The sequence below is a fragment of the Podarcis vaucheri genome (genome assembly GCF_965113315.1).
Source record: "Podarcis vaucheri genome assembly, chromosome: 15".
Taxonomy (NCBI): Eukaryota; Metazoa; Chordata; class Lepidosauria; order Squamata; family Lacertidae; genus Podarcis; species Podarcis vaucheri.
Window position 1 is genome coordinate 1,286,363 of NC_138753.1, and position 19,908 is coordinate 1,306,270.

A 19,908-nucleotide genomic window follows, 5' to 3' on the forward strand; every position below is an offset into this window, starting at 1 on the left:
GGGGAGAGAGAAATGGGGGACGTTTTGGACCTGGAGGATTCGAAATGCCAGGGGAACCCACCAGGGACCAGCCGGGGCCTTTTAATGGAAAGCATAAAGCACTGGAAAGAGACAGGAGCCAGATTATCACTATCTGTTTTTCAGTCCCTTGAACAACGAGGCACGGGGGAATTCAAGGAACATTTAAGAACTGGAAGTGAAATGATTCGGTTCACTTCTCCCTCCCTCCCTCCCTCCCACAGAGAGAAGGGGGAAAGAAGGAACGCGATTCTCCACCCACCACTCCCAAAGAGTTAAGTGAAAAAGCGGCTCGATTGCAGAGCGCCATCATTGGCCTTTTATTACAGCCTTTATGAGGAAGCTAATGACTCCGTGCTTGAACCTAATTAGGACATATGGCTGCATAGAAGACTTTGGTCACAGCACTCCCACTATGGTTGTCTGCAAACAAACTTATTGGTGTTTTCTTTGCGGGGGAGGCTGCTTCTCTCCCCTCACCCCACATTCAACCGTCAGGCCAGAGAGCCATCTATCTGCACACACTGAAAACTCCACCATTTCAGCCTGTGTCCCCTTCTCCTTCCTGAATTCGGGGGTGGGTGGGGGTGGTAGTGAATGGAAGCCAGGAAGGAATAGAGACTGGTTAGCAGAGCAGAAAGAAAGACGACACACCAAACCTGCAATTTGTCAATCGCGAAGCGGGTGGAAGACCATAATTTCCCAGCCAACGTTTCATAAGCAAGGTCAGAAGGAAGAAGTGCCAAGGCCCCAGAGAGGGATGCTCTGCTCCACGGAGAGAGCGAGGAGGGCCAAGAGGTCAGGGGTCGAGGGAAGCCCTATTTTCATGCTCATCGCTACAGAGGACCCACGCCTGTGTGGGCAAAAGCATGGTTGGCTCCAGAGCCGCCTTCCAATTCACACCCCACGGGGAAGCTGCAACGCTGCCCGGCCATGCAGCCAACGCTTTGCTGCAGCTGGCAAATGCATAATTCATGCAACCAGAGGCAGGCACAGCTCTCTGGCTCTGCTCACTAGAAAGCCCAGCAGCAGCACCTCTGTTCCCGGGACCAGTTCACGCAGAGCACGTGTATGTAAAGCCTGGTTAGTTCTTAGACTGCTGGGTAAACATTAATAAAAAAATAATAATCCAAAATGCCAGAGAGGCCACCTTCACCAGCCAAAACATTATCGGCTCTCGCTGACACAAGGCTGAGAAAAACCGCCACTCTTCCATCTCGCCAACTTCAGCCCCAGCGCCTTTCCCCCAAGTGAAAGCGTATTATGAAAACTAATTAATTGCTTTCCAGTAATGAGAATCCGCTGGCGTTTGCAGAAAGCAGAGACCACAATATAGAACTAAATGCTGTTTATAGAAAGAGACAGGAGGAAGAAGGGGCACAGGCGCACCCTCCGTTGGAGGCTTCTATGTCCTCAGTGATACAAACAGAGAAGGCATTTCGTTCACACACAAAAATTATGGACAGGTAGCAAAGCCACCGCAGTCGGCAGCCCCAAAAATGCAGTATTAATTGAAGTGCAAAACTAAAGCACTGCTTTGTAGTTGCCTAGATTTCCCAGGGGGATGAAGAGTCAACGCTTATCAGCCTCTCTCAGAAGAGACAATTTTGATTAATATCGGGCCCATCTGACTCAGTCTATTAAACCCTGAAGGAAGGATATTCTTCAGATATAAGAGATACGTCTTTGATTAATAATTCTGCCATATTGCCATTCCAAGCATTAACAGTCGCCTGGCACCTGTGGAAGGAATGAAGCCTTTGAACGTTAAGGGGGGGGGAGGGGAGCTTCTGTTGAGCTAAGGGACCCCTTCCACACAACACCACCCCCCTCACAGAAGTCCTGGCCCCTCCCACCCAGGTCTTTGAGCATTTCCCAAGTTTGTGGGGGGTAAGGGGGGGTCTCCCCTTCCCAGCTCAGCCTGCAGGTATTCCCTTCATGCCAGCAGGTCTTCTCCACCCCCCACCCCAGTCAATGATGGCACTCAGCCAGGGCACAGGAACACAAAATCAAAGGAGGCAAAGAAGAGGATGCAAAGCATTCTGGAACTTGGGTCTGTGCAAGAGTGTGGAGAAACCAATTCAAACATTTGTCTCTAGTTATTCTACAGAGGGGATCCCGGCTCTGCCAAGGGGCAGGGGGGCACCAGTGCCAGGCTGCTCGTCACCCTCCTCAGCATCCCAGCTGGGCAGCATTCTTCCTGATGGTCCCGATCAGCCTCCTGCTGTACTCCTGGTGGTTGACAGGCTTGACGTCCAATGCTGTCGCCTTCAGGCGCGATTCGTCCTTGGGAAAGAGAAAAGGCTTCAGGTGAGGACACCGTACCGTCTCCGGGGTCGGCTGCGCTGCTAGCAAACCACCTGGCGCGGCTGCACAGTTCCCGGCATTGCAAGCAAACCCCGGAATTGATTGGGAGAGGCCCAATTCTCAAAGGCTAATTCTCTGGCAAAGGCAGAATCCTACACAGCGTGCGGACTGAGGGAGCAGTGTAGTGGTTAACAGCCTGCCTTTTGAGCTGGCTCAAGTTCACAAAGTGGCCACAGGCAAAAGCCTCTCAAGCCCCCGCAGGAGCCTCCAGCAAAGGAACATCTCTACTTAAAGGGAAGAGGGAGAAGGGGGAACGTGCCTTTATATATATAAAACACACACAGAGAGAGATTCTTTTGGAAGAGCCACAGAGGTGGGACCTGTTTCAAACCCATCTCAGTTTCTAGTGCAGACACTCCCCTCAATCCCAAGCAAAAAACACCTGCATGGAATTCCCCCAGATATAGTTTTAACTCCTTGCGGCTACTGATCATCAGGCAGCATTTCCTGCTGCTGGTTTTCAAACCCTCTTTAATTTTGTCTAAGCTCTGTGTGTGATGTTCCACTGGACAGCCTCCAGTTCTATTCTGGCAGGGCCCCCCCCTCTCCTACTTTTTCATTCTTCCACCTCTGCCAAAGAAGAGCCCAAATTGCTTAACAAACAAACAAACACCCCAACCCCACAAGATACAGGTCTGCTTGTTTTTGTGTGCACATCTCCGTGTGTCCGTCTTACGTTGAAAGTCTCTTGCTTGACTCTGACCCGGAATACATGGGTGGTGAAGCTGGCTTTCTGGAGCACCTCATCAAAGGCGTTCTCATTCTGTGGAAGAACAGCAGAACAGACGCGCTGAGGCCAACCCTAAGCTGGAAGTGAGCATGGGAGCACAGCAGAAAAGGCATTGTAGCACCTTCAGCCCCAGTCCTAAGCCAGCTCAGAGGTTCCTTCCCAAGCCAGACAGACACGCAGGTTCACCAGGAGACGCTATCGGCAGAAGGTGTGGGAGGCTTCTCCGCTGCGATTAAAGGCGGGTGCTTAAAACACAAGCGTGGATGGCCCTTTCCTTGTTGCCAGGAGCCTTATCAGAGGCAGTCAGCTGTCCCTGCTTATCTTGCAAGCCACATCCTGAAGCTGCAGTTGTTCCAGCTGGGTAGGGGATGGGCAGGTGCTGAATGCTCGCTGGTCATCCATAGCACCAGCGCTATAGAGCCACTGGCTTCAGCGCGTAGGAGAGAAAAGCAATGGTCTAGCAGCTCGGATGCCAAGCACTTGTGCCCAGGACACACCTCACAGGAGCTGCTTCCCTTCATTCCACCCCAAACCAGCCAAACTCTCCGGCTCTGAAAGAGCTCTCCATTAACCGGCCACTGCATGACCCTTTGCCTTCCCTCCATCTGCATCTTCACTCTCTCCACAGCCTTTTAAGATGTGCTCATCATCTGTGCCGATCTAAGCAAGGCGAGCCCAACCCTCAGAGCTTTAGGTTAATGATCAGGCACTAGCTGCCCAGGAAAGGGGCCTGCAGAGAAACAAGGAAATGCTATTATCTTGTTGTGCTAAACGCACAGCTTGCGTCCGCCTTGGCAAAATGGCTGCTTTGAAAGCAGCGAGGCAAGACGCCTTGCTAGAGAGCACCGCTGCCCATCTACCCCTATGGAGCACGGCTCTTTTGCCAGCCACAACATCTCTGTTCCCCAAAAATTAAGACACAGCAAAACCTTTCGTTCTTGCCGGAGTCTACCCGACAAGAGGGCAGATCGCGTCGCAGAAGCGAAACCGCATGCCAGGAACTTTAACTGTGTCAGTTGGAAGCCCTTTTTCTAGTTCAGGAAAGCAGGTGAGCTGCTAACGCAAAGGCAGACTCTGCGCCACAGGAAGGAAATGGATGGGGGGGGGGAAGGGTTGTCACATTAAACGAACACAGGTTCTTCAGGGCACGAAGGACTCGCTCTTCCAAAAGCACAGCATTTCGGCTGCAATCTGGAAAGATTTAGTAAGAAAAGCTGCAGCCAGATCAGGCTGGGGCTCATCTAGGCCAGCACCCTGTTCTCCCAGTGGCCAAGCAGTTGTCCCAATGGGAAGAAGCCTGCAAGCAGCACATGAGAGCGCCTGGTAATGACAGGCGCAAGGCCTCTGGCCCTGGAGGAAGCACAGAGCCAGCACAGCTCCCGGCCAGGCCTTTCTGGGAAGGGCAGCAACAGAGATGTGCCCCCAACCAACTCTGGTTTCTCATAAAACACCCAGCTACTCCTACGTATATGAAAAGCAATTTAAGGAACAACCCAGTGGTTTTCAAAGGACATGGCAAGAGAGGATGGAAAGGGTGGCAGGAAGATGCAAGGACAATCCAGGAAACATTAAAAAAAAAAATCAGTGTAGTACAGTATAGTATCAAAATAATTTATTTATTTGCAGAATATGGATAGGTATCTTTTCAAAGCGAGCAAGAGCATCCTTCCATGTGACAACAAGGGGTTAGAGGAATTCACAGGTTATCCCTGGCGAGGCAACACCAGGCAAGAAGGGCAGAGACCACCTCAATGAGGCCACACGCCCCAAATGTCAGCTGCTGGGAAAGAGTGTGCCAGTTGATCTGGGACAGCAGCAGGAAAGCACATGGGCCTCTGCCAAGAGAGCACAGGGAGGTTCTGCTCAGCCCCACCACCTCCCAGAAAGAGCATCACTAGGAGGGAAAGACAAGCCTGGCTCCATTTATGGGCTGGAGAAAGCTGCTCTCCCTGCAAAAGAGAACGTTTAGACTGCAGAGCAGAAGGGAAGAAGACTTCAGGGAAATTCATCTGCTGTGGGTCCACTGGTGTGTGTGTGTGTGTGTGTGTGTGTGTGTGTGTGTGTGTGTGTGTGTGTTGTTTTGTGTGCATTGTTACAATCTGTTATTATTATCTTAAACAGTCATTATAGGTGTAACTGTTTTTAAATGTTTGTATTTACATTATTTCTTAAAGCCTGTACTATTCTCTTATACAGAACTGAAGTGGAACCGATTTTCATTCTCGTTGTAACTGCTTCATTTGTTTCATAAGAATGTATTTTGCGTATGCTGCGAACTGCCCAGGGACCTTGTGGTGAAAAGCGCATTAAGAAATCAAGCAAAATAAACAAATAAACAAAGTATTCTGATTGAAAGGCAGGGCACAAGCCTCCCAAAGTAAATGGATCCCAGGGAAGGCAGTGCACAGCACTTGCTAAGGACTCCTCACACCCCCACACCCCCGGCCGGAAAGACAAAAAGCCAAACAGTCCAGGCTGCCCTGCGCAGCTACTCAGGATTTCAGGTATTTTCTCACTGGGGTGGGGGGTGTCCTCAAGAGAGAAGCAGGGCTGTGCCCTGAGTGCCTCCCATTTTCAGACAAAATTGTTACCCGCTGCCTTGCCTGCAGTCCTCCTGCCACTGGCTGCCAAGCAGCCTTCAGACACAGCCCCCAAAAAAACTGCCAGCAGTAGGCAGACCCCTCAGGGCAAGCCCCCCAGTCTCTCCCCCCCCCCCGAGAGCTCATCATTGTCAAGGAGCCTGAGAGGCCTCTGCAGACCCAGTAATGAGTGTTAAAGCATCCAGGTGACTAAGGGAAGAGAAACCCCCAAGGCAAGTGACACAAGTGGCCTGACCTTTTCCTTCAGTTCTCCCAGGAAGGCTGTGTTCTGCCCAAGGATGGTCTCTGCCGACTCCTGGAAACAAGTCAACCACAAATTGTCCTGGAAATCAGCAATGTTGACCTGAGGCGGGGGGGGGGGGAGAGATAAGAAGACCAATGATAAAGCAGCACAGCCTCAGCCCACCACCAAGGGCAGCCTGGAGCCCCCAGCTCAGCCCCTCCAACACACACACACCCCAAGCCTTGACCCCTCCTGTTTCCACTGCCTGCAGGCAGCCACCACAAGTGGAGGCACACATGCCAGGGGGCAGCGGCCACCCCCCAAAGAAAACAACATGTTCCTCTCACACAACCAGGCAGCACAGAGCAGCCACAAGTCAGGGCAGATCACAGGGCTCCTCTGCACAGCCCTTCCCAAAACCTCTGTCTTTCAAAGTCCTTCCATTTTATCCCCATCAGTGCCCACATCCATTATTCAAAGCAGTGTTTCTGTGCTGTGAAAGCAGCTGAGGGGTTCTTGGGCAAGTTTGTTTTGTTTTTAAAAACAGAGAGAGAGAGATGAGGAAGGGATGGGGAGTAGGAGTCTGGCCAAGAGGCTTCACTTCAATCAGCCACATCCTGCTGGGACCACGTGGGACAATCAGGGCTGTAGATAGGGGGTGGTGAGGTGGGCCCCTGCCAGGGGCACAGGCAATGAGAGGGGGGCACAAAATCGGCAAAAATTTGTCCATAAATATAAATATTGATTATTGCCTCATAAGAAATTGTTTTAAATAAATGTGTGGAAGGTGGGGGGTTGGAGGAGAGGCGGAAAGAAGAACTAATCTGTCCGCGGCTAGGATGGCGCAATCTGTGGCCATCCCCAGCCATGGAGAAAAAGCAAGGGATGCCTCCTTAGTGGTGGGGCCAATAACGAGGAGGGAAGAGGCGGGACAGGAGAGTCAGAAGAGCCTGGTCAACGGCAAACCTGGCCCTCAATTATCACCTGAAAGGCAAAGAGGCTTTGATTCTGGCAGGAACTGGCGCCCACCATGGTGGAGAAAGGAACCAGGGCAGCCAGAGAAAGCAGACTGATAATGCCTGATGGACAGTTAGATGCCTTCTGAAAAAGCCAAGACACTTTTGTGTATTTCCAGGGGCCAGAACCAACTTCAGAAGCAAGGAAAGGGTTTATAGTCCAGGGCAGAGCCTTCCACACTTTGGGGATTTGAGACAGCTTCCACTTCACTCAAACACAGACACACTTTCAATAGGAACTGGGAGTGCAAGACCTCTGGAGAAGCCACCCAAACACATCCCTAGGAGTGCACAGTGCCCGCCTCTTCTGCTCTGCAGCTCCTTCCTGGGACCACCAGCATCTCTCGCTATTTCTGGCCCAGCCACCCGCTGCCTGCTTGGGCCTCACAACCAAACACACTCCCTCGGAAGGTGTGGGGCTCTCCTTCCTTGGAGGTGTAGAAGCAGAGGTTGGCTGGTCACCTGTCACGGACACTTTAGCTGAGATTCCTGCATTGCAGGGAGCTGCACTAGATGACCCTCGGGGTCCTTTCCCATTCTGCAATTATATTTCCCCCTCTTTCTCTCCCCCTCCTCACACTCACTATCTTCACCATTTGGGGCGCGGGGGCAGGCAGAGAAGGGATTTCAAAAGGAGCTCCTGTCAAACACCAGGCAAAATCTCTTGCCCACCGCAGAGCCTAGCAGAACAAATGCGGAAGGAGAACTCGAGTGGCCCGTAATTCAGAAGCACTTCTCCGGCTTCCCTCTCCCTCTTGCCCTCCCACCTCCACTCCGTACAATAAATCCTTCCCCCGGGGGACTGCTCCCCCCACCGCCACGTCCTCAAACAGTCTAATAAGGTGAGGCCGTCGATTTGGAGAGGCTGTTCATTTAGCCGCTCTATTAGCTGAAGTGAAGCCTCCAGCAGCCGCCAACCTCCCCTTTGCAGGCTCCCTGCATGGGAGTTTCTAAAGGCGAGTCGCAGGGGCCCTAATTTGGGGGCACTTTCATGAACCGAAGGATGGAGGAAAGCAGCGGCGTTGCTCTGGAGGTGCAAGCAGGCGTCACAATGGCAGCCCTCAGATGCTCTGCTCCAAAGCCGGTTCCCGTTAATGCGCGAGACACAGAACATTAGCCACAAAAGAGAGAACTAAATATAGGGAGCAGCTGAATGAGTGCAATTACAGCTCTCCAGAAATGCCATTCCACATTAGCTTATCTTCCTAACAAAGAAACGTGGGCCAGCGATGCTCCTGCGCTGAAGGCTGCGACGCTCGCAAAGGGGCTCCGCTGGGCGAGAGGCACTTGGGGTGGGGAGGGAGGGAGAGCAAAGGGCTCAGGAGGGCGCAAGGACCGCAGGAGCCAGTCGAACAGCACCCCCTTGAGTGGGGGCAAAAAGGATCTATTCGTTCTACTTCCCCCCCTGCCCCAGTCAGACACCTGAAAACGCTCTCCAAAACCAGCCACTAAGCGAAGCGCAGAAAGGTGTTGTGGCCACACAGTTCTCAGCAGCAGGGATCCTAATGCACCAGTTCCCAGTTCAGTAGGAAAAGAGCGGCAGGGATAAGGGACGTTTAACAGCACAGCACCATCTAGGCGGTGCAGCAGCAGCGCCACAATGGTAGCAGAGCAGCCGGAAAGACGTACAATGAACAGGCAAGGCCAACTTTAAAAGCTTAGCCATTAAAAGGGGGCATGTTCTGAACTTCAGTCAACAAACAGAGCGCGCAGTTCAAGAGGCTGCAAGGCCCTCACAGAGCAATAGCCTGGATGGTTTAGCACAAATAAATAGATGGTCATATTGCTTATAGACTTGGTTTGGACAAATATACTGACATTTGGAATGAACTTATACAGAATGTAGTAGATTATTAATGACCATAGATGTATTAAAATAGCACTTAATGTAATAATATTACTGTCATGGATGCTTTAGCTGAGATTCCTGCCTTGCAGGGGGTTGGACTAAATGACTCTTTGTGTCCCTTCCAACTCTACGGTTTTTATTTATATATATATATATATATGCAGGTTTTGGTGTCTTCGGGTGTCTTCCCGTGTAAGAGTCTTACACGGGAAGACACCCGAAGACACCAAAACCTGCATTCCTGTACCCGTGAAAATCTACGAAAGCATATATATATATATATACACACACACACACACACACGCGTACACGTATGTGTGTGTGTAAAATGTATGAAAATGTAGTTGATTTTACTAACTGTATTACACTGAACTTTCTGCACTTTTCTTTTCCCCACCCTTTTTTCCTTTTATCACTTTATTTCTTTATAAAGGAAATTCTACTAATAAAATATCATGAAAAAGGAATGGACGGTCAGGGCTGAAAGGGGCCCATCTGGCCTGGGTGGGCAGGAGAGCAGCCGTTGCTGCACTCCTTGAAGAGGCTGCAGTGAGGAGTGGGAAGAAGGGTTGCTTGGCCCCTCTACGTGGCATATGAACAGCGCACCTTTCCATGGGAATGCAGGGCTTAGGAACAGAGGAGCCTTGCCTGATGCCAAGTCAGGACATCTGGCTCAGCAGTGCCTGCGTTGACTGGCAGCAGCTCTCCAGGCTTTTGGAGGGGAGTCTCTCTCTCTTCCCCCCCTTCCTCCCTCCCTGCAGGGGTTCTGACAGTGAGCCTTCCCCCGCAGCTCCAGAGAGGGAGAAACAGAAGGTGGTCTCTGTGCACACTCACGTGGTGTGGGAAAGACCACTGCAAATGCCGATTGGCTCAGCATAATCTTCTCTCGTCTGCTGGAGCAGGAGACAGAAGCTCTTTGGTGCTCATCTTTCCCCTTAGCAAGAGCAGGCTGGCCTGCACACACGGCACTCTCTGCTCCTCCCAAGCCGAAAAGGAGCCTGCCTGCGAAGGGCACAGGACCTGCTGGAAAACAGACTCACCGAGAGGATCATGCGGTACTTGAAGTTGGAGAACTCCCGGTCACATTTCTCGCAGCGGTAGAGCCCGTTCTGCAGGTCGACCAGCTTCTTGTTGCAGTCCGGGGATGGGCAGGCCTGGTACATGCAGTTCTCCTTGCGCAGGTACACCACTGTGGCCAAGCAGCTGAAGTAGTCTGCCTGCGGGGGGACAGGAAATGCTGTGGATGGGATTTTGTTTTTCAAACCTGACAAGCCACCACCAGAGCAGTGCCTCAGGGAGACAGGCAGGCCGCTGCAGCTCCAGCCCTGCTGGAATCAACACCCCCAGCCACCCCCACCCCCATGTTAAAGGGACCCCAACATGCCACACCTCCTGCTCAAAACCAGAAGGGTCCACGGCCTAATCATTCCTTCGCATAATCAGGCAAACTCCCAACAGCGAGTTGAACAATGCGCCTGTGCTAGTTAGGAGTCAAGATAAAGAACTGTGTTCATTAAATATCCTCCAACACATTACCTGAATTGAGATATTGTAACCTGCGCATGTGTGTTTTAATTGACTGATTAATGGACGAACCGTTTAGAGAGTGAACTAATTGAGCTGGCTGAGGAGCCTGACTGGCTGTGCGGCCAACATTTCCCTCCATTGCAAATGTGAGGCCCTTTGTCTTGCCTTATTAACATCCCAACACCTCAAGACACCAGGGTTATTGCTCTTAATTCTTATTTTAAAAGATAATGAGCTGTTATCAAGACTGACATTTAGGCTACCAAAGTGTTTCCTTCACGTTTCTGCTCCACTGGAATTGAATTGCCTCCAGACACGGTATGATTTAATGTGGTTTAACTGCGTTGATTTTAACTGGTTATTTACTGTAAGGTTTAGGAACGTCTGATGCATTCTTAAGAATAAAAGACAGCCACTTCAGTAGGAAACACTTAATGAATTCCAATATGCAATTTTTCAATTATTTTGATTTTTGTCCTTAGTGACTCTGCAAGGAAGGTAGGAAGACAGGAAGCTGCCTTAGACTGAGCGAGACCGTTGTGCCCAGCTAGCTCAGGAGTGTCTCCTGCATCCTCCGGGGTCTCAGGCAGGAGCCTCCTTCACAGCCCCACCTGGAGATGCTGGTGAGGACCTTCTGCTTGCCAGGCAGGCGCTACGGCCCGTCCCCGGAACGTGGCTGCTACTTTCGTTTCGGAGAAAGGGAAGGGATGCTGAAGGGGGAACTTGTCTAAGGCTCTGCACATGACTTTGCAGGCAGCAAGGGGGACCCTTCTAGTTGCAGGGCTCTGCTTACTGCCTGCCTCTGCCACCTCCACCACAGGAGCCCCAGGGAACAGCCCAAAACGCTGAGTCCCCATTGTACCTTATCTCCTTGCCCCAGGTTCTCGGATTTGGCCTCATGCAGACTCTTCCAGTTGGTGTCTGCGCCTCCCATGGGCCCAGTCCTTGTGCCTGAGATGGAGGTGGACTCCAGGAGCTGCCCTTCAGAGTCAAACCTGGAAGTAAAACAAAATAAAGCGGGGGTGTGGGATATTTCTCTCGGTTCCAAGAAGAAACAGAAACATACCAGGGTTTTTATTTTTACCCTCCTGCGCTCAATGCAAGAGGGATTTTTATCAATGGCTTGCACAGGAAACAATTACAGTAACTTGTGTATATTACTCACTAAAATAGCATTTCAGGATACGCTAATACTCCATTTTAATTAGTGCAATATTTTATCATCTTGGAAAACGGGGACACGCTCCGCTTCGCTCGTGCGCCAACTAGAGGCCATGGCTCAGCACTGCAGCCGCTTCAGAGGAGAGCTGAGGGCACTGGGACATTTGCACGGTGAGAGCTAAATTACATGCTCACATTATCTTTGCAGAAGCTTGGGAGAGAAATGCAGGGAGAGCTTAATAGATCCCATGCCTGAAGTAAAAACCAGCCGGCCCCTCTGCCAACCAGATAAGCTGGTGCTACCACCCCTGCACCAACAAGCAGCGCCGCAGTTTAATTTGTTTTTTAGCACGAAGCGCTGGCCTTTGTTTCATCAGACCCATCAGGCACGGCTAACAAGCAAGGAAGCGAGAGAGCAGCTCACGTCGGGCGGAGGAGAGGGGCTCAGTGACAACCTCTCGGGTACCGCAGGCGGAAAGAGAAACAGAGAAGAGAGGAAAGAGGAGAGAAGCAGCAGCCCACACCAACAGCAGCAAGAAGCCGTCAGGGCAGGGAGGGGAGGGCGCTTTGCTTCAGGAGATTTTTGTTCCCCTCCACAAAATTTCACCAAGGAAGGGAGAGGAAAAGGGCTGAACGCAGCATTTTCCGCTTGTGAACACTACTGGCTTCTGAAGGAGCCTGAGGCAGAATGCCAGGTGGGAGTGTGCAAGGGCCAGAGCAAAGGCAAAGCCCTCCCTCAACGGAGACAGGACACAGGGCCTGCTAGGAAAAGAGCCAGGAAGGCGGCTGAGGAAAGAGCCCAGGCAGAGTCCCGTCTTTCTTCCCAGGGGCTCCTCAGGCCCACCTTTGCAAAACCTCCCTGAAGGGGTGAGCAGCAATCTAGGGCGCTGCCTGAGTTCCTGTTCAAGGATTCCCCTCTCAAGCCTGCAGTGGAAGCAGGCGCCTCGGGGAACAGAGCCAGCCTGAGCTACTGACCCCGTTCTGGAGGGATGCAGCCACACACTCCTCTGGAAAAATGGTGACTGTGCTTGAGAAGGACCCACCAATAATCAAGGTGGCAACATGCGGGGCGCACATGGACCAGTGCTCCTTGCCTGCGGACAACTAAAAGGCAGAAGGGAAAGGAGTGGAGCCAAGCCCAAGCCCTTGGCACTTGAGCTTCATATGCCCATGAGCCCATCACTTGCACATCTTAAGCAGCTCAGCTCTGACATCCAAGAGGTAAACAGGCCCTGAGAGTCTGAACTGAAGTGGAAGCCGCAGTTGTGTTTAAGAGGAACAACAGAAGCTGCCTTATACAGAGTCAGGCCACTGGCTCCACCTAGCCCAGTACTGTCCACACTAACTGACAGAGGCTCTCCAGGGGTCAAGGCAGGGAGTCGTTCCCAGCCCTACCTGGGGATGCTGCCGGGATTGAACCTGGAACCTTCTGCATGCAAAACGGCATGTATTCCACGGAGCTGTGGCTCTTCCCTTCCAAAACTGTTCCCAGAGCAGGAGTTGGCAACCTAAGGCCCGTGGGCCGGATGCGGCCCAATCGCCTTCTCAATCCGGCCCAAGGATGGTCTGGGAGTCAGCATGTTTTTACATGAACAGAATGTGTGCTTTTATTTAAAATGCAGCTCTGGGTTATTTCTGGGGTATAGGAATCCGTTCATATATTTTTTTCCAAAATAGAGTCCGGCCCACCACATGGTCTGAGGGATGGTGGACCGGCCCACGGCTGAAAAGGTTGCTGACCCCTGTCCCAGAGGGACCAAGTCCGGCAGGGTGGCCAAGGTCCTTGGCACTTTTGAGGCTCTCTCTCGCAACCACCTGCTTGGTCCTCCTTGACCACGCTCTGCCCCACGGCTGCTTCTGCCCCACAGCTGCCTGCCCCACCTCCCTCCGGTGCTCACTTCCTCCCCCAACGTGGTTACCAAGAAGGCAGGCTCGGCCTCCTTTCCAAGCCCCTCTCCATCACGCCTGCAGAGCCGTCCATGAATGGCAGCCCACGCACCGGCACTCCAAGCATGCAGGAGGTGCCCAGAGACAAGAGACGGCCCCCCCCCGTGCCTCTCCTGGTGGCTTCTCAGGCTGGCCAGCAATTCAGAAGAGAAGCGCTTGGCAGGGGGAGGAGGCGAGCATGGCTGCCTCCTCTTCTGTCTCTGGCACAGCCTTGAGTGTGCCAAGAGCACTTAGAGAGGAACAATGCGCCAAATGAAACGGAGTGCATTATTGAAGTGCCTCCGTCACTAATGGATTCCTTTCCTCAGCAACATACACGAGGCAGCAGAGAGGGGTTGTCTGCGCCCCGTTTATAATCGGGGGGGGGGGCACTGAAGCCTAAGGTTAACCAAGCAACTTTCTCAAAACTTGTTACGGCTGATTCAGGAATGCACGCAAGCTTCCCTGAGCGTGTTTTGGCCACGTCCGGATTCCTCACACGTCAACTGGTGGGGAAGGAAAAATTCTTCCCCTCCGCTGGCCCCAGAACCTTGTGCTCCAGCAGGCAAGTGTGGAGCGGCTACAGCCTCTGCGCAGTTGCCAGCAGCTAAATGCCCTTTTGGCATCATGTCAAATGCTGTAATCAACACAGAAGCCAGAGTGAAAATAAATGGCAAGCCCCTTGCAGAACAAGAAAGCAGCATCGCCTCCCCCTGAAGAGGCTCAAAGGAAGCAGGAGTATTCTACAAATGAGAGCAAGTGGAAGGAAACACAGGTGGGGGGGGGTGTCCCCGAAGAAGGGCTGGTCTAATGGGCATCTGGTGGGAAATCCGAAGGACAAGCCCCCTCCTGACTGATTCAAACATGGGGTGCAACACAGCAGGGAAGTCTTGTGGGGCAGCCTGGTGTGATGTGGACCACAACTCTCTCCCCCACCCCAGCCAGTGCAGCCAATCAGAATCACCTGGAGGGTAGCAGGCTGGCCTAGTGGGCAGATCTAACTGAAATGGTCAGGAATCACCGGGGGACCTCGCTGAAACGATCAGCACAGAGTCCAACCACGGAACTCCCTCCGGCAGATGGCAGCAGAGATGGTCCCCAACTTGAGCGGCTTTAAATGGGGATTGGCCATATTCGTGGAGGAGGAGAGGGCTATGGGTGGCTGCTAGCCAGGATGGCTCTGCCCTGCCTCTGCAGTCAGAGGCAGTGATGCTTCTGAATACCAGCTGACGGGACCCAGAGGGGGAAGAGAGGCTCCTGCGTTTCAGTCCTGCTTGCTGGTTTCTCACAGGCACCAGGTTTATTTATTAAATTTGTATGCCGCCCTTCATCCGAAGATCACAGGGCGGTTCTCACAACATAAAAATACAAAACCTGGTTGGCCACTGTGTGAACAGGATGATGGGCTAGATGGGTCACTGGCCTGATCCAGCGGGTTCTGCTTATGTTCTAAGGAGCTGTGCTGCAAGAGCAGCTGCCTGCAAAAAGCCCCCAGCGGATGGGTCGGATCTGCCTCGCCCTCCACTGTCCTCCTCCAGGGTGCCCAGAACCTGCCCTGTGACGCAAACACCTTGCCCCCTTGGCTCCCAGAGCAGAGTCCCATTTCATGCTGCCTTGCACAGATCAGGGAACTGCTTCTGCCTGACCCTCTCCCCACACCCTACATCTGTTTCAACACCCAATCCTTCAAGGTTTGGTCACAGGATTATGGGTGTGCGTGTTTTGCCTCTCTCAAGAGGAACAACACCTCAACTTCCTAGTGCCTAGATTTTGCATGCAGGCATGTGGCCAGGAATGGCGGGGGGTTTACCTTCCCCCCACCCCACTCTAGCCAAGATGTTAAATCCAACACGTGTCACAGAAGCGAGCAAGCGTACCATCCACGCAGCTTGAAGGACTCTGGGATGTCAGGGTTGATGAGGATGCTGCTCGATGAAACAACAGACAGAGTCCGGCCACCAAAATCCGAGACTTTGACTCCCTTGATGGCCACCACAGGCTGCTTAGAGCCGTCAAAGTTCTCTGCCTGCAAAGATAAAGAGGAAGGGGCACACTCATTCCACAAGAGGGCATCTGAGTTTAGGGGAAAGGTGTGTAAGAAGCAGCATGATAGAGCTTGAGAAAATTACACATGGTGGGGGGAAAGCACTAGAACTAGGCTGAAAAGAAAGTATTTCCTTCACATCATAGCACAGGAACTCTGGAACTCCCTCCCACAGTAGGCAGTGATGGCCACCAACCTGGATGGCTTTAAAAGACAATTAGACAAATCCACAAAGAAGAAAGTAGGTAGTAACCATAGTTACTAACACTCATGCTTATGTTCTGCTTCCACTGTCAGGGACAGTAAATGCACCTGAATGGCGGTGGCAAGGGATCCCAAGAGGAGAGCGAGCCCTGCTGGGCCCTGGTCACTAAATGGACTAGGCACGGGACTGGTGAGCCACCGCCCCGATGCAGCAGGCACTCCTTGTTCATCCCTATGTATGGCACGAGAAGCAGCATGCCTATGGGGTCTGGGTGGCCCCTGGGTGCAAGTGCAGCAAGCCCATGAGGAGTCCACAACAGCACTTTCTCAACCAGCCCTTGGTTCTCGGGTCTCTACAAAAGGTGGCAGGAAAAGTGGTGCTCGCGTAACCCCCCAATGTTTCAAAAGCAAGAGGAGTTTGCAATATCGACCTGGGAAGCCGCGGTGCAAAGTATGGAAATGACTCCCTCAGTGCTTTCTGAGCACGACAGCATTAAACCCAAGGCCATCACGACTCCATCAACCCTATTTGGGGGCGGGGGAGGGGAATTGCAGGGAACAAAAACCTTAGGAAATAAAAAATATGTCCCTGGCTTTTAAAGCAAGGAGCTGAGAATAAACTACAGCTCAGGGAGCTGCCCTCTCGTGAGATCAGTGCCCTGCCTGGCCTTCCCCGACCCGGCACCCTCCAGATGTTTCAGACACTGCAAGTCCCAGCAGCCTGAGCTTTCTCCAGTGGTGCTGGCTGAGCCTGATAGGACAGTGCCAGGCGGGAGGAGGCTGGTCTGCTAGGACTGTCAGGACTGTGCCTTCCTCACTGCCTCCCCTCTGATTCTTTTGAACAGGAAATGCCAGAGACGGAACCTCGGACCTTCTACATACATGTGCTATGACACATTCCATCCATTTGTGTACTGTTGCTTATCTTTACTTTTTGTGAATTCTTACAATATCAATCATGATAATTCGGAATTTCTCAAGAGAAATAGCAGCGAACGATTAATTGTATAAAATAGAGCAGAAAGGGGCATCCTGTTAATACTAATCAGCAAAACCAAAATTCCCTCAACTTCACGATCTGTCCTTCCAGTGAGCACTCAGGGCTGATTTCCTTCAGAATGGAGAGGTTTGATCTTCTTGCAGTCCATGGGACTCTCAAGAGTCTCCTCCAGCACCAGAATTCAACAGCATCCATTCTTTGGCGATCAGCCTTCTTTATGGTCCAGCTCTCACTTCCATACATCACTACTGGGAAAGCCATAGCTTTAACTATACGGACCTTTGTTGGCAAGGTGATGTCTCTGCTTTTTAAGATGCTGTCTAGGTTTGTCATTGCTTTTCAACAAAACCACGGGCTCTACTATGGCTCCTCCCAGATCCAGGGCCAAGAGGCACCTGTCAAAGGGTGCCATTCTCCTGGGTCCACAGGTGAGGCAAGCTGGTCAACAGAGCAGCAGCAGAAATGAAGAGGTGGGTGGCCCTCTCTCTTGGATGCCTTAACCCTGTATCGCAGAGGGTTGGACTGGATGACCCTTGGGGTCCCTTCCAACTCTACAATTGCATGATTTCTACGATCTTCAGGTTCTAAGAGCAACGTTCTGCCCTGAATGGGCTCCCTACTCCTCTGACAACTTACATCGTTTCCCCACAGAGTGACGTTCACTCCTTTCCCAGTCATGTCCATCAAGTGCACAACTCTCTTCAACACCTCTCGATTGGAAGACTTTATGGTGATTTTCGTGAGGTCCTCACAGCTCTTGCAGATCCCAATTACATCTGAAAGGCAAGCAGAGGGTTGTTAGGAGCGTTCTCCATACGTTTATGGCACAGCCCATGTTAGTGGAGTAGCCCAGATCAGCCCTGCCGAAATAGGAGACGGTCCATCCGTATTGGCATTCCGCCGGCTCATGAAGACACACCTGAACCCGAACTTCCTGATCTGATAGCTTTTTAAAAATAACTCCTTTAATTGCTATGCTTTTTAACTGGCTTGTTTTACTGCATATTAAATTATGGATGCTTTTAATGCTTTGATGGAATAGTTTCACTGTATATTGTTAATTATGTATAGATTTTATAATTGATTTTATACCTGTAAACTGCTTAGAACAAGGCTTGCCAGTGGCTATTAGCTACAGTGGCTATGGTCTCCCTTCAGTGTTGGTGATGGTATGCCTCTGAATATCAGTTGCTGGGAAACACAAGTGGGGAGGAAGAGCATCTGATTGGCCGCTGTGGGGAACAGGACGTGGGACTAGAAGGGCCTCCTTTGGCCAGCCGCCAGCCTCTTCTGACATTCTGATCCTAATTAGCAGCGTACACTTATCATTTACCACTCCATGCATCACCAGGGGTAGGGCTTTGGGTCCATTTCATGAACAGGGGGTTTCCTGTGGGGAGGGAACAAACCCTTGGCTGACGTGCAGCACAGAAGCATGGCCACGGAGGAGCTTGGTGGCGGCTGCCTTCAAAATGAGTTGTTAAATGTGGATAAGGAAGTTTTTAATGTTTGACGTTTCACTGTTTGGTGCTTTAATTTGTTGGAAGCTGCCCAGAGTGGTTGGGCCAACGCAGTCAGATAAGCAGCATAGAAATAATTAATAATAATAATAATGATAATGATAATATCACCCTGAAGTACTGCAGCAGCAAGGCCCTGACCCACAGCCCAGTTTGCTTATGCACCTTTTGAATTAGTAAGGCCCTGGAAAGCTGTGCCTTCGTGCACTAAGGCAGTCTGGAACCGTTCACCTGAGCTACTACAAGAGCTGAGATCACTGAGGGGAGGGGAAGTCTGGCAGAGCCAGTCTAGAAAGCAAGCCAGGAGGGCTAATGCAGCAGGCAACAGCCCAAGAGGAGGAAGGTCGAGAGAGCAATTCAATGGTCCTCTTCTTGTGAAAACACAAATTACCATGTACCCTAGCTGGTGGCTGGGTCTCTGCGTGAAGGAGGAAGGCTGCTGGTCTCTTGGCAACAAGGAGCAGCACTGGGATTGTGCCAGGGGAGCTTTCCAATGAGTGAGCATGAGAGACTCATACCTCGGTACCTAAGGCAGCAGCACAGTACTGACTTGGGCTGATGGGAATTGTAGTCAAAAACACCCTGGAAGACGCCAGGTTGGGGGTGGCTTCCCAAGGTCTTTGGGACCTTTGAAGATGCTCTGATGTGGCCTATCATGCGGTTCCCCTCATAGCCCCTGAGGCTTGGGCTGCCTTCACTAAGGACTGAGCCTTTAGGGCGGCAGGCCCTCTGGAACTCCCTACCGATGAAGGTTCAGCAGGAATCATTCCTGCCTTCTTTCAGACATCTCCTAAAAACTGTTATTCAGACAAGGTCTTTGCAATGGCTATCCTTTTCTTTACCAGGCAGTATTGATGATTTGACTGTAATTTTGTAAACCACTTTGCTGTGGTGTTGCTGTTGTTGTTGTTAATATCCTCACATGGCTGGATTGTTATGACAGTAGTGCTGCCTAGAATCATTTTGCTAAACACGCAAGCAATGCCCCCGCTGCCTGCCTCACCCACAAGGGCGTCTCTGTCTGCGCTCTCCAGGTCGCCAATGGGGATGAAGTCAAACTTCACAGAGGGGAGGTGCTGCGCTTCATCGCAGGCGACGACGGACGTCTCATTTGAGAACGTGATCTCGTAGTCGTTCTTCACGGTCGTGTACTGCTTGTTGGCCGTCTTGAGGTGGCCCTTTGAGAAGTAATAGACCTGAGGCAGAGAAAAAAGAGTGAAGCAACTGCACACCCCCCGAATCAAGTGCTCCGCTGCTCCCCTCTCAACCCCAACTAAGGAAATTCCAAGCGGGTGGGAGATCAGGGTCGCGTCCAGAAACGCAGAGGAACCTGCGCTTTCAGACAAGTCCACTTGCTGTCTCCTGAAAGGGGAACCTCAAATTTATATGGGCTAGCCCAAACCCTGCTGTCTTTATCAAAGGCCCTTCTCCAGATGTCCCACCCAAGGGAGGGGTGGAGGGTGACCACACAAAACGGGCTCCAGCTGCAGAATACTCTGCTGGCCTTTGACAACTAAGCTGCCTCCCACGGTGGTGCTCGTCTTTCAGTGGGGCAGGGAGGTTTTGTGGCCTTTTATGTTAGCAGAGCACCTTGTGCTTTTGAATTGTTCCCTGCTTTGAATGTTTCTCCTTTTAGTTTGTTGCATTTTAACTTGCCAAGCTGCTCTGAGGCTTTTTCTTTTGTATAACGCCGCTGATAAATTAAATAACCGTGATTATTACT

At 51.6% G+C, this 19,908-nt stretch overlaps 1 protein-coding gene across 1 annotated transcript in view; it reads right to left on the bottom strand.

Annotated features, from left to right (window-relative positions):
• Positions 1 to 1,349: 1,349 nt before the first annotated feature.
• The window catches only part of RPA1 (replication protein A1), a 32,578-nt gene continuing 14,019 nt past the window's right edge, over positions 1,350 to 19,908 (bottom strand). Inside the window, exons 10-17 of the mRNA XM_082201808.1 lie at positions 19,189 to 19,381; positions 17,302 to 17,441; positions 15,295 to 15,443; positions 11,193 to 11,325; positions 9,844 to 10,020; positions 5,951 to 6,058; positions 3,062 to 3,148; positions 1,350 to 2,304 (exon numbers count right to left, since the gene is read on the bottom strand). Of these exons, the coding sequence (XP_082057934.1) occupies positions 2,191 to 2,304; positions 3,062 to 3,148; positions 5,951 to 6,058; positions 9,844 to 10,020; positions 11,193 to 11,325; positions 15,295 to 15,443; positions 17,302 to 17,441; positions 19,189 to 19,381 (1,101 nt within the window). The 3' untranslated portion in view covers positions 1,350 to 2,190. The remainder of the gene's footprint in view (positions 2,305 to 3,061; positions 3,149 to 5,950; positions 6,059 to 9,843; positions 10,021 to 11,192; positions 11,326 to 15,294; positions 15,444 to 17,301; positions 17,442 to 19,188; positions 19,382 to 19,908) is intronic.